At 35.8% G+C, this 12,338-nt stretch overlaps 1 protein-coding gene across 1 annotated transcript in view; it reads right to left on the bottom strand.

The window, feature by feature from the left end:
* Positions 1 to 1,881: 1,881 nt before the first annotated feature.
* The window catches only part of LOC119779471 (transmembrane protease serine 9-like), a 64,467-nt gene continuing 54,010 nt past the window's right edge, over positions 1,882 to 12,338 (bottom strand). Inside the window, exons 18-21 of the mRNA XM_038279128.1 lie at positions 3,488 to 3,745; positions 3,227 to 3,232; positions 2,883 to 2,962; positions 1,882 to 2,780 (exon numbers count right to left, since the gene is read on the bottom strand). Of these exons, the coding sequence (XP_038135056.1) occupies positions 2,718 to 2,780; positions 2,883 to 2,962; positions 3,227 to 3,232; positions 3,488 to 3,745 (407 nt within the window). The 3' untranslated portion in view covers positions 1,882 to 2,717. The remainder of the gene's footprint in view (positions 2,781 to 2,882; positions 2,963 to 3,226; positions 3,233 to 3,487; positions 3,746 to 12,338) is intronic.

Here is a 12,338-nt window from a genome sequence, read left to right on the forward strand (position 1 = left end):
ATATATATATATATATATATATATATATATATATATATATATATATATATATATATATATATATATATCTTTTGGCATATTTCTTACATTTTTGACATTGAAGTGTTATAACTTCATCAAAAACGTGCAAAGAAATGAACCTGAGGCAGAGAGGTTTTTGGTGTTAAGGTTCATATTTACTATTATTCCTTTTAGTTTAAATTGTTTTTCACTGTAGAATTGTTTTGTTTTACATTGGGATAAAATTTTTTAAGCATTAAAAAGTGTTCTGTTTTATTTTAGGTGAGTTATATTTAAACCTGTTGTACAAACCTATATTACTAATGCGGACCATAGTGGTGTTTGATTTTAAGACTCTAGTTACTGTATTGGGCTGGGCCTGTAGCAAATAACCCCTCATTCACATAGAATCCCTCTGTGCTCACTCTATTCTTTCACAAATAGCTTATCTAGTTTGTGTGGTAATTCCAACCAACTCTGCTGCAATGCAACATGACCCAAAGCTCTCCTCCATCCTCCATCAGATATAGTCACAGATGAGCCACACAGGAACTCAGACAGATGGATAGTATTGCGGATTCAATAAATTTTCAAAAGTTACGGGTCCAGTTCACATCAAGTGAGCACTGCTGCACAGCAAATTTAGCGCTGGATGATGTAGTGAAAATGTGTGAAGTGTGTGATGTGTTAAGCCATCTTAAGCCTGATAAATAAGAACTCTCATCACACCTGACCTGTAAAACCCAGATATGTTCCAGCCACCACAATCTAGATCTGCAGCAGATTCTTGTTGTGTAAAAGGATAAGGGTCCAGGCCTAATACTCTCCTATATGTGGCCAAGAGCCATGTACTGTAATCTCATTTTTCTGTCAGTAGAGTTTCACCGGTCCATTGCAAAGCTCAAAAATTGCCTAATTTCAATGTGGTTGGCATTTCAAATATTATAAAAAAAGAAAAAAAAATCATTACACTCTGTGGCTGTCTGAGTGTAATAGCATCCATTCAAATTTGCCTTTCCTATTCAAACGCCAGCCGAATGGCAACCCACTTCCCTGAAACTCCCTGCAAAATCCTCTCCAACTTCCAGCCACTGGTGTGACCCCCTCCTTTTCCTGAGCGTGCATATTTTTTTTTTTATCTGACTCCACACTTTCACTGAATTACAAGGGTCTGATCCGGAGATAATGCTTCTCTTTAGATCTTAATGTCCACAAATCATGAGAGAATATTTTAGTACAAAGTTTGATGTTTAAAAAGGAGTGGTAGGGGACCAGCCAAGGACCCACCAAGAGCCCATCAAAGAAAGTGGGGAAAATTTGAATGGCTAGTACTGTAATTGTTAGGCTTTTAAAAGCACATGCTGGTTGTTTCATTTAACGCAGCACTAGAGAGGAGTAAATCTTACACTGGAGCTTTAAGCCTCCAGTTCGATTTCATTAGGTCCTTTGTTTTGATTCATGTCTCCAAGCCTTTTATTTTTCTAAACAAGCCACCATTAGTTAAATAAATTAATAAATACACAATGCCGCTTTCTAGTTTCCATCTGCACTTTGGTCTGCAACACCAAAACATGACACTATTTTCGGAATTATTTGCTTACATATCCTTTCTAATCTATCTGTTGAATATTTGCTTTGCTGTTTTATTTGTCAACATTGTTTGTATATATGCTCTCTATCCTGTAGCCTTTATTGTGTTATTGTCTTAGAAAGTAAGCATATAAAGAGCATTGCACAGTCCACAATCTACGTCTTTGTTATGTACACATAACTAGCAAACACAGTTGAATCTGATATTGAATCAACTTTGAGCAACAAATGTTATAATCATAGACTAAATATGAAGGTAGAAGATTATAGTTTTAACAAAGAAACATCTTGTTAGACCCAAATAATGTATTTTATTGCACCACTATATGTTTTCTTTTACATTGTAAAGCTTTTAAGAAAAAAAATGAAAGAAAGCAAAACAGCAGTCCATTGGGTAGAGAGGCACTTTTAAAATACCTTAGAAGAGCCTCTGGTATTTAAACCCATTTACTTTATTATATATGTTTGCTTAAAGAATAGTTAAAGTTGCTACTGCTGGAAACGGGGGTTGATAAAAAAACTGGACCCTAAAGAGCAGTTGCAAGAACATACATGTAGAAGTAGACAGAAATAACTTTTGCTGTATATTGAAGTATATGAAGTCATATATATGACTTCATGGTTAGCATAAAAAATGTAAATTTTGTTATTCATAAGCAAAATATATTGCAGAAGCAAACAATGTCAAAAAATTAATTTATCACTGACATATTGACCTGAGGTACATTGTGTGTTGTGTGTACCATTAGTCAAATGTTAAAAACTTTGTTTCTCTTCTTTTCTAAGCATTTAAGTGTAGCTTGCCATATTTCTGTGTAAAAATAAAAGCCCAGCTCCAAGTAAAACAAACAAAAAAAGCCCCATGAACAGTTGTTAAAGTTAAAGAAAAAATATATTCATAAAACATTTTATATAGAAATGCATGAAAATACAATGAAACCTTTGATTCGGTCTTGGTTGGCAAAAAGAAAAGAAAAAGAGGAACAGGAATAATCAAACAGGTGAGTGTTAAATGACAAGATTTAAAATTAAAACTGTGTATAAAATCAAAGACATTTCTGAATTTATTTCAAAAGAGTAGCGATGTTGCTGATAACCTTTTCCACTACTGGGACTCTCCAATAATGTCATGGTTTTGAAGAAGTGATTTTCACGGAAAGCTGTGATGGCAAGTTATATGTTTTGAAAAGCTACATAGATTGAAAAACACATAATATACAGATGCATCAGTGATATGATAATGAAATGCAAACATTAGATAAATAAAAAATCAAATGTTAAATTAGTCTCACCTCTACCAAAGCATCTTCCATCTCCAATTCTGACATTTTTCTGGGAAGCTGTAGCCTCATCTTCATTGCCAAAACATAGTCTGTTGAATTAAAATTGAAATTTGCACAAAAAATAAAAAACTTGTAAAATTGTTATTTTTAAATAAAATCATAGAATTTGACTTAATTGGACGATCAGTATTGGAGTAATCATTTATTTATTTAAAACATCATTGTCCACAATGGTAAGTATTTCTATATAAAAATCTATAAATCTAAATAAAACAATCTGGAAAAAAAAGTAAAAAAAAAAAAGCTTTTTTAAGGAAGGAAAGAAAAGCAAGAAAAACAAATTATTAACCTACTTGGACCTGTTTGTTGGTTGATCAGGTTTTATGTTTTCAGCAAGTAGTTTTTTTGTTGACATGGAAAGAAAACAATAGTTCAATTAAGATAATTTTTTTCCCCTTTAAATCCCAACATGTAAATCAGTCCAAAAAAAAATCAATTAAACAACAACTTAAAGACTATGCTCAGCTCTATAATGATATTCAACCCACTGAGCAACATTTTAACTCTATAATAGGTATATCTGTTGAACATAAGGCTAAAGTTAAGTGCCTTACCGGTAGCTGCCACAAAGCTGACTCCACTGCTTCTGATGTTTTTAAAAACAGAGAACAGTGTGAATGTGTAGTATGTCCGAGCAGTGAGAAATGATACTGTGTGAGTTATTGGTCCATTTCCATCTGTTGCAGTGATATTTGTCTCTGTGCCATTAAACTGCAGAACAAAGCTGACATTGTTGTTAATTTTATTCCACTGCAGAGTTATACTGGTCTCATTTTGATTTGATGCTCTGACGCCATCCGCATTTTCAGGAGCTATGACAAATAAGAACATAAAAAGATTGAATAAAATCCCTGAGCCTAACTGTCTATAGTAGTCTTCTCTTTAGGCTTCACATTGAACACCTCACACATGTATTCATATCTCTTGCATTAAGATTGAAAGCAATCCTTAATTTGACCAACAGTATTTTCTGACGGAAAGTAATATTTAGAACCCAAAGCTTCAAGCTAGATTGAGTAGTGAATTTGTGGAGGAAGTTAATGAAGACGAAAATGGAAACAAGGTTATCCAACCTCAAATATCCAAAGTTCCATACTCAAAGAAAGTTTTTAGAACTGCAGTGGGAACATGTGTGGAGTCAGTAAAGGTTTGTTGTAACACTACAGAAGGGGTTTTCATAGATTTTTGAAGAGGGTGTTGAAAATTTAAATGAGCATTTCTTTTAATAATCCTTTAGTGATGCTTTTTTATCTTTTCAGATGTGCCTTTTTAGTTTACAAATAAAAAACAAGTATTGTTTAAATTAAATTAATTTGGAATCTGTCTATGGCAGGGGTATAAAAGACTTAAATATAAATCCTTAGTTCACTACTCTTGAACAAACTCAAACACAAAAAAGTTTTGATTAAAACATTAAAACTCAATGAATATCTTACCAGTAACAGCGGCTATGCTGACTCCACTGCTTCTGACGTTTTCAAAAACAGAGAAGAGAGTGAACAGGTATATAGTACCAGGAGTGAGAGATGAGACTGTCAGAGTAACTGGTCCATTTCCGGCTGGCGCTGCTACATTTATCTCGTTTCCATTATAATTGACAATGAAGCTGATGTTGTTTTTAACTGGATCCCAATGTAGAGTGATGCTGGTCTCATTCTGTCTCAATAATCTGAAACCTTCTGCATTTTCAGGAGCTGAAAGAAAACAGTTTCAACAAAGTTATCTTTTAAGTTGGCTGGATCTTGAGATCCATTTTTTTAAAGATAACAGTACTTTGTCTTTTTATATAATTGCAATTCAGTTACATTTATTCAGTGTACTATTTGTCCACAACACCTCTCACCATTTCACAATTATTCCTTTTTCTCTCTCAGGTCTCAGTCTCAGAAAGGCAGTAAGGGAAAATATTAAACCTGTTATAACTGCTTTTGAATACACATTTCTAATGATATCAATGGGTCTGCATGATGGCGCAGTTTCAGCAGGAAGATTCTGGGTTCGATTTCCGGCCCAGGGTCTTTCTGCATGGAGTCCAAATGTCCACCCTAACCCCTAGATTGCTCAATCACTATAGCGGGGACTATATAGTGGACTTTATAGTGACCTCAGTTAACTGACTGTTCTGACAGATTATCACAACTTTCCGCTCCCTATTGGTCACGTGACTCCATCTGCCCACACGATGCCTGCGCCCTCTTTATTATTGGTGACTACTGTTGGGGAGCAACACCGGGCCGCTTTGACAACAAATCCCTTGATTCCGAGATACAACTGCTCATCTAGTGACCATGGATGATCACTACTTTTCAAGTTTCATTGTAGGAAATTTCGAGTCCACTAAGTTTTCATCCAATAGACATTCGGACACTAATCTAAGATGGCTTAACCACTATAAAGTGCCCTATATTTGGTTTAAGGCAGACATTCGGACACAGCCTATATCTCTAAGAAGCTTGATGTAATGCTACATTCAGACTGTAAGCACTGGAAGCAGCAAAAAAGCTTCTGCTGCTTCATTTTTGATCCTTGTACACATTAAGGTCAGGTGAGCGTCATGAGCATCTTTGATGCTCCTGAAGCGTCTCCAGTAAAGTGTGTCCAGATGGGTCTGATGCTCTTGCTGCTCTTGTCGGAGCTGCTCAGACCCCTATACCCCGGCAGTGCTCTGTCATTGGGTCCCATTCAGCAGCAGCCCCTGGTCTGGTCGCTTATTCACGGCTTTAAGCGACTATTCACGGAGGCTGGAAGGCGTTTTTCACGTACATAATCCAGAATATTTAAAGCGCACATATTTTGCAGGCAGGTTTCAATATATTAAGTTAATTTAGGCATTAATAATCTGTTTCAGAGCAGTGTGATCATAGTTGTCTGCGTCAGCAGCACTGTGTCGGTCTCCCTGCCAACTCCCAGATCAGCTTCTCTGGATTACTGCAAGTTCTCCAGATAAGGAGAATACAAGTCAAAGATTCTGACTACGAAGATCATTTTATGTTTGGAATGCAGAAATTAATGTAAATCTATTGAATGTGAACTATTAGGAAGTTAAGTAAGGCTACGTTCACACTGCTGCCTGAAGTGACCCAATTCCGATTTTTTGGCCCATATGTGACCTGTATCTGATCTTTTTATGACAGTCTGAACGACACAGATCGGATTTTTTCAAATGCGACCCAGGCCACTTGGATATGTGGTCCTGAATCCGATACGTATCTGATCTTTTCAAATGCGACCTGTGTCTGTACGGCCAGGTCGCATTCATCCGACCTACACGTCATTGATACTTGACAAATGTTACTAAACGTTACTAATCTGCGTCCTACTAAGCGGAGGCGGGAAAAACTAACAACCATGGCGGAAGATAACACAGAGAGCAGTCAATGGAGAGAAAGTGAGGTTCCTGACTTAATTCATATTTGGAAAGATAGCTCGATTCAGACCAAACTCGAAGGGTCTTACCGGAAGCGGGGGAGGGTCTTTCTTTTTGATCTTCTTAAAAAGATTCCGTTCGTAATGTGCCTGCTCCTGTTGGAGAAGAACTTAAAGAACGCAATATACGCTGCGGTATTACGAGTCATGTTTACTTCCGCAAACACTGAGGACGCTTGCTACATGTGACGTCATCGCGTCCTCGAGTGCGCATGCGGGACACTTCGGTTGAACGCTTTCAGTTCACACAGTAGATCACATACAAGTCGCATATACTTGGAAGTGTGAACGGACACGCAAAAAAATCCGATTTCACGAAAAAATCGGAATTGAGCATTAAGGCCTGCAGTGTGAACGTAGCCTAAGAGAACTCACACATCACTAACTGTTAAATACTTCAAACTAGAATTATTTGAAGCTATAACAAAATTATGTTTCTTACCAGCAGCTGCTGCAATCCTGACTCCACTGCTCCTAATGTTATCAAAAACAGAGTAAAGAGTAAATAGGTATCTTGTCCCAGGTGTGAGAGATGGGACTGTCAGAGATAGTGATCTATTTTCAGCAGGTGCCACTACATTAAACACTGTTTCATTATATTGGAGAATGAAACTGATGTTGTAACCAACAAAATCCCACTGAAGAGTAACACTGCTTTCATTTTGACTTAATGATTTAAAGCCTTCTGCATTCCGAGGAGCTGAAAGACAACAACACAAACAAAGGTATCACTTCAAGCTGGACCTTGGTGGTGAAATTAATAATGTTTTAAAGGGATTCTTTTAAGACAGATCCTTTTTTTTCAAGGTTTCTAACAATGGACGAAATTTTGATTTGGGAAGTGGGGGAGACGCAAGTTTTTTTAAAATAAAACTAATTTCAGCGTGCTTGACCATCCAATCACAGACCCAATTCATTCGCGCATCAGATGTTTGTAAAGTCAGCTTCTTAGGAATAACAGCTGTGACAGCCAATTAGAGAAGAAAAGATGGTGGGGCAATCAGGAGCTTGTGGGCGATCTAAACTCAGGGAAGTGGGCTTCAGCTTGAGCTTCAGCTTGAGGTTTTCCGCTTGGTACTAGTGCTCGACCAATGTCTATGTACTGTAGCATAACATTGTTTTTGGACAGTAAAGGGGGACAAAAACAGACTTTTGAAAAAAGTGCAGGGGGACATGTTCTATAGAAAGTCAGTAAAGATCTCATTCAATTCATTATTACCAAAACAACTAAAACTTTATTACCGTTTGATCATTCACTAACATAATATGCTCATATTTTCGAATCCTGAGATCAAAGATCTTTGATTAAATAATGGCCGAATTTTTTGCACTCATTTGCTTTTCAACGATCCTAGAGAACCTACTGTACAGACATATATATATATATATATAAAAAATTCTTTAGAAATGAAAATAACTGATTTATTCTTTTCTTCATTATTTCACAGAAAAGGTTTTGCTTCAGTAAGTTGCGAAAGTTAATCTGTCTCAACTTTTAAACATGGTCAGAATATTTTCACAATTCGATGTGTTAAGAAAGAATAGCTTTGGTAATTATCATGAAAGAAAAAATATTGATTAGGTTTAAAAAAATATATGTAAAACTAACAAAATAAGATTTTTTTGCAGTTAGTTGAATAGAAAATAATATAGTTTATCTGTTGAATAAAAACCTTTCTAAGTTTCTTGTGCCATAATCATCACTCAAACTATTTCATCTTAGAACATTTCACTTTGTATTCTTAGCTGTAGAAGAAAATTTGAAGCTGCTTCTAGATTTTCTGCTACAGTACCTTTCAGTTTTATTTTTCAAATTTTGCTCAGTTTATTTTTTATGGCAACAGTTGACAACACATGTAGTTTCAACATACTGTATATAGTATGTAAATTTTTTATTTGATTTAATAACAGAGATGGACAATTCGATTACAAGTTATACAATTTTCTGTGGTCCCTCCTGAGTTCATCCAAATTTAATAAAGAATCTGTGGAGGAAGCATAGGATTGGGATGGTATCGAGGAATCTTGTTTCCTCAGAAACTCAACACCTAAGTTTTAGGTTTGAAAATAGGTGGATAAATGCAAAGACTATTTAAGTGATATATACATATTTTTTCCATAAAAATATTCAACATGTCTAAAATGTATATTTTTGTTAAACTGATGCTTATTATTATAGTAATTTGTCTATTTAAATATGACTTATATATTCTCAGAAAAAAATGGTTTAATGAAGGTAATTTGATTTAATAGTTTTTGTAATTCAATGTGATGACCCGGAGATTAAGTTATTAAAGATGATGATGTAATGTATGTAATGTAATTCTTCTTACCAGTTACAGCTAGGAGTTGCACTCCACTGCTTCTAATGCAGCAGTAAGAGATGAGGCTGTGTAAGTTACTGATCCATTTCCATCAGGTGCCCTTCACATTGCCACCTCCTCCCGCTCCCTTAGATCCTCCTCCTCCATCCACCTCACTGTACCCCCAGCTCGACTTGTCACCATGGGGAGCAGAGCCTTCAGTCGGTCTGCTCCCCAGCTCTGGAACTCACTTCCTCCCGACCTCCGCAGTATTGACTCTCTCCCCTTATTCAAAGCCAGACTCAAAACCCACCTGTTCCAGCTCGCTTATCTGTGAATACACTGCTCTTTTCCCTATCCATAATTGTTTTTTTGTTCTCTGTTTTTTTTTATGTTCCTGTATCTGTATTTTGTATTTTCATCTCTTTTTATTTATTTTTTTGTATTATTTGTAAAGTGACCTTGAGTGTCTAGAAAGGCGCTGTTAAATAAAATGTATTATTATTATTATTATATATACTTTTCCTTGCCATTAAACTGCAAAAGAAAGCTGATGTTGTTCTTAAATTTTTTCCACTGCAGAGTGATACTGGTCTCATCTTCTTTTAACTTTGACAACCCATCTGCATTTCGAGGAGCTGATATAAAAAAGGAGATGTTAACAAGCAGAACAGTTCAAATATTTACCATTGGGGTTTCTGGTGTGCCAATCAGTAGTCAATATCCTAAATGCAGCTCAAAGGTAAACAATGTTCAGGTTGTGCAAACAATAACTTAAAGCAATAGCCATTAGGTAGCTTCTCACCCTTTAATATTAAGTTTTTTTTTTTTTTATCCCCATCCCATTTCTTCACCATATAATCATTTCTGATCTGTTTCTAATTTAATGTGTTTTTCTTGGTAAAGTATATGTCCATTTGTGTCCAACATGAAAACATCATATTTTGTACTACCAAAATGGCAGATTTCTATACACTGTTTACATTCTGATCACTGCTGCACTTTAAAAATGGTAATGGTCATTTCACTGTTTTAAGCTGCTCATTCACTGTTTAAAGGTGTATGCATCTGAATTTGTTTTGTCACACTCTGTGTTTAAAAGAGGACAATAGAGTTTGTCTAAGTCTCTAAGCCTAAGTCTATTTTGTTCATGGGTTTCATATATTTTCCTTGAAATGGATGCAAACCGTGTATGTATCTTTACACCATACGTACATGTGGTATCTTAACTCTTATTTAGGCTACAGATACCTGCATTCCACCTGTGAGAGACCTACTGTTCACTTCAGGGGTTCCCAAACCTTTTCTTGCTTCTCTTGCCTCCCTGTTTAAAAGAAAATGTTCACACCCCCGACCCAATCAATGCAGCTTCTCTGCATATACTGTCAGGGTTGCAGTGGGGTTCCTGCCTTTCTCCAGCTGTCTTTGGGGGAAAGGTGGGGTACACCCTGAACAGGTCTCCACTTTCACAGGGCAACACAGAGACATACAACCATGCACACACACATTTAGCAAAACCAATTAACCTAACAGTCATGTCTTTGGGTGGTGGAGAGAAGCTGCAGTATCCAGAGAGAATCCATGCATGCACACGACCGCAGGCCGGGAATCAAACCCAGAACCTTCTTGCTGCATGGCAACAGTGCTACCCACTGCGACACCATTCAGCTCTCCCCCAAAGCCCTCCTCTTTGAATCTAACCACCACAAGCTTTTCAAAAGGTGAATGGAGAAATGTCAGATTCAGTAAATCTTATAATGCACTAACAAACTATTACAATCTCCTGCAAATTGCCATCTATAATGTGTAATTATTTCAATATTAAAATTGCTTACTATATAACAGAATTCAACCAATTCAAAGAAAGAATTAAAGAAAAACTACACTCAATATAATTATTGTCAATTAATTTCAATCAAAGTTTTCATGTAATAGATCAAGCATTCCCATTACGTCGATCATACGTTTCTGGGAGTTTACAAAGGTTGTGCTGCTTAATCGCTTTATAATAATAAAAAAAAAAGTATCATCTTAAATGTGGTTTATGTTTGCTGTTAGCAGATGCTGTCCAATTAATTCTGGCTGATTTTATTCATTGCAAAGTATTAAGCAAGTACAGAACAACAACAACAAATCCAAAGTTATCCTAATTATAATACATTAAAGCAATAAGGCAAGTCTTGCAAAACCTATATTTTTAAAAGGATGTAATTAAAAAATCATGTAAATAAATTATAACACAGCTGATAGTTTGTGTTGGTTAATAGTTCATTTTAAGTCTGGCGGTTAGGGTTCCAAATGAGGGAACAAAATTATCTTATTCTATTTAGTTTCATTATCAACCACTAAAAACTGAAATGTATTTGAAATATTTTTTGTGGGTTGTACAATATAATATAAAGTATTGCATAGAATACTTTTAGAATAGAATTTTTTTGGTCAATGGTTTTGATTTTGGAGAGTCAACCCACACTTTGCCTTTTATCTGAATACTCCAGAAATTATTATAAAGTGCTGAAAAATAACTGCTTGTTTTTGTTTTGAATGTATTGTTTTTAAATCTCAGTTGTTAAAAGCTATATATAATGGAGATAGAATTAAACAATCTTTTTAAACCAATTATGTTAATTTAAGTCACTTCAAACAAAATAAGGAATGAATGTGTAAAATATAATTTTACATATAAAGAATGCAATTGAACATGTTACCTGTGAACGCTGTTAGTTGTACAGGTATTCCACTGTCCCTCACATTCCCAAACACAGAGAAGAGAGTAAATACGTATTTAGTTCCAGCAGACAGAGATGAGACTGTGTGGTTCACTGGTCCACGGTATATATATATATATATATATATATATATATATATATATATATATACCGTAAATTCTCTAATATTGGCCTTTATTCCATTAGCGGCCGGGACTCTAACATTGGCCGGTCTCGCTGTCAGAGGAGGTAAATAATGGCCGGTCTCTCATACAGGCTGGGGTTATAAACGTTTTTTCTGGGCATACCTCAACATTATACTTGTGGTAGTAAGTAACATACAAGTACCACAGCCCTGCGTTGCTGGACGACAGGCCCTGACTGCTGCCCGTCTGCGCGAGGAAGAGAACAGACACGCAGCAGAACATGAGGAGGATGAAGAGGAACTGTACAATAATGAACTTGTTATAGAGACTGGCGCGAGTGATGAGGAGATTACAGGAGAGATGAAGAGGAGGAGAAAACTGAGGAGGAGGAAACTGAGGAGGATTAAACAGAATTGGAGGATTTTTTTTTTTTTTTACTTCAAACCAAGTGAGACAATTTGAGTGAGGGATGAGGTGTCTAAACCTGTAAGTTGCTTTTTGTTATAAAACAATAGCCTAATTATCACCATGTATGGTTAAGTGTTTACATTGCACTAGTAGCACTACTGGTATGTTCGCTACGTTTTTGTCACTGGAATTTATCCTGAATTACAAGTAGGCTATTTGTTGTTAAATTTCTGTATACCGTTATGGTAACTTTACTTTTTGAATAAATGAACCTAGGGTTTTATAGGTTCAAATAGACACAAAATCACATTTTTATTCATTCCACTGGTAGTCTGTTTTGCTCAAATAGCAATAGAGGCCTGTCTCTTATTCTGGCCTCTTTCCAATAAAGGCCTGGACCGCGATGCACTTGAG

This window comes from Cyprinodon tularosa, unplaced genomic scaffold (genome assembly GCF_016077235.1).
Source record: "Cyprinodon tularosa strain WSP-4 unplaced genomic scaffold, ASM1607723v1 ctg148, whole genome shotgun sequence".
Taxonomy (NCBI): domain Eukaryota; kingdom Metazoa; phylum Chordata; class Actinopteri; order Cyprinodontiformes; family Cyprinodontidae; genus Cyprinodon; species Cyprinodon tularosa.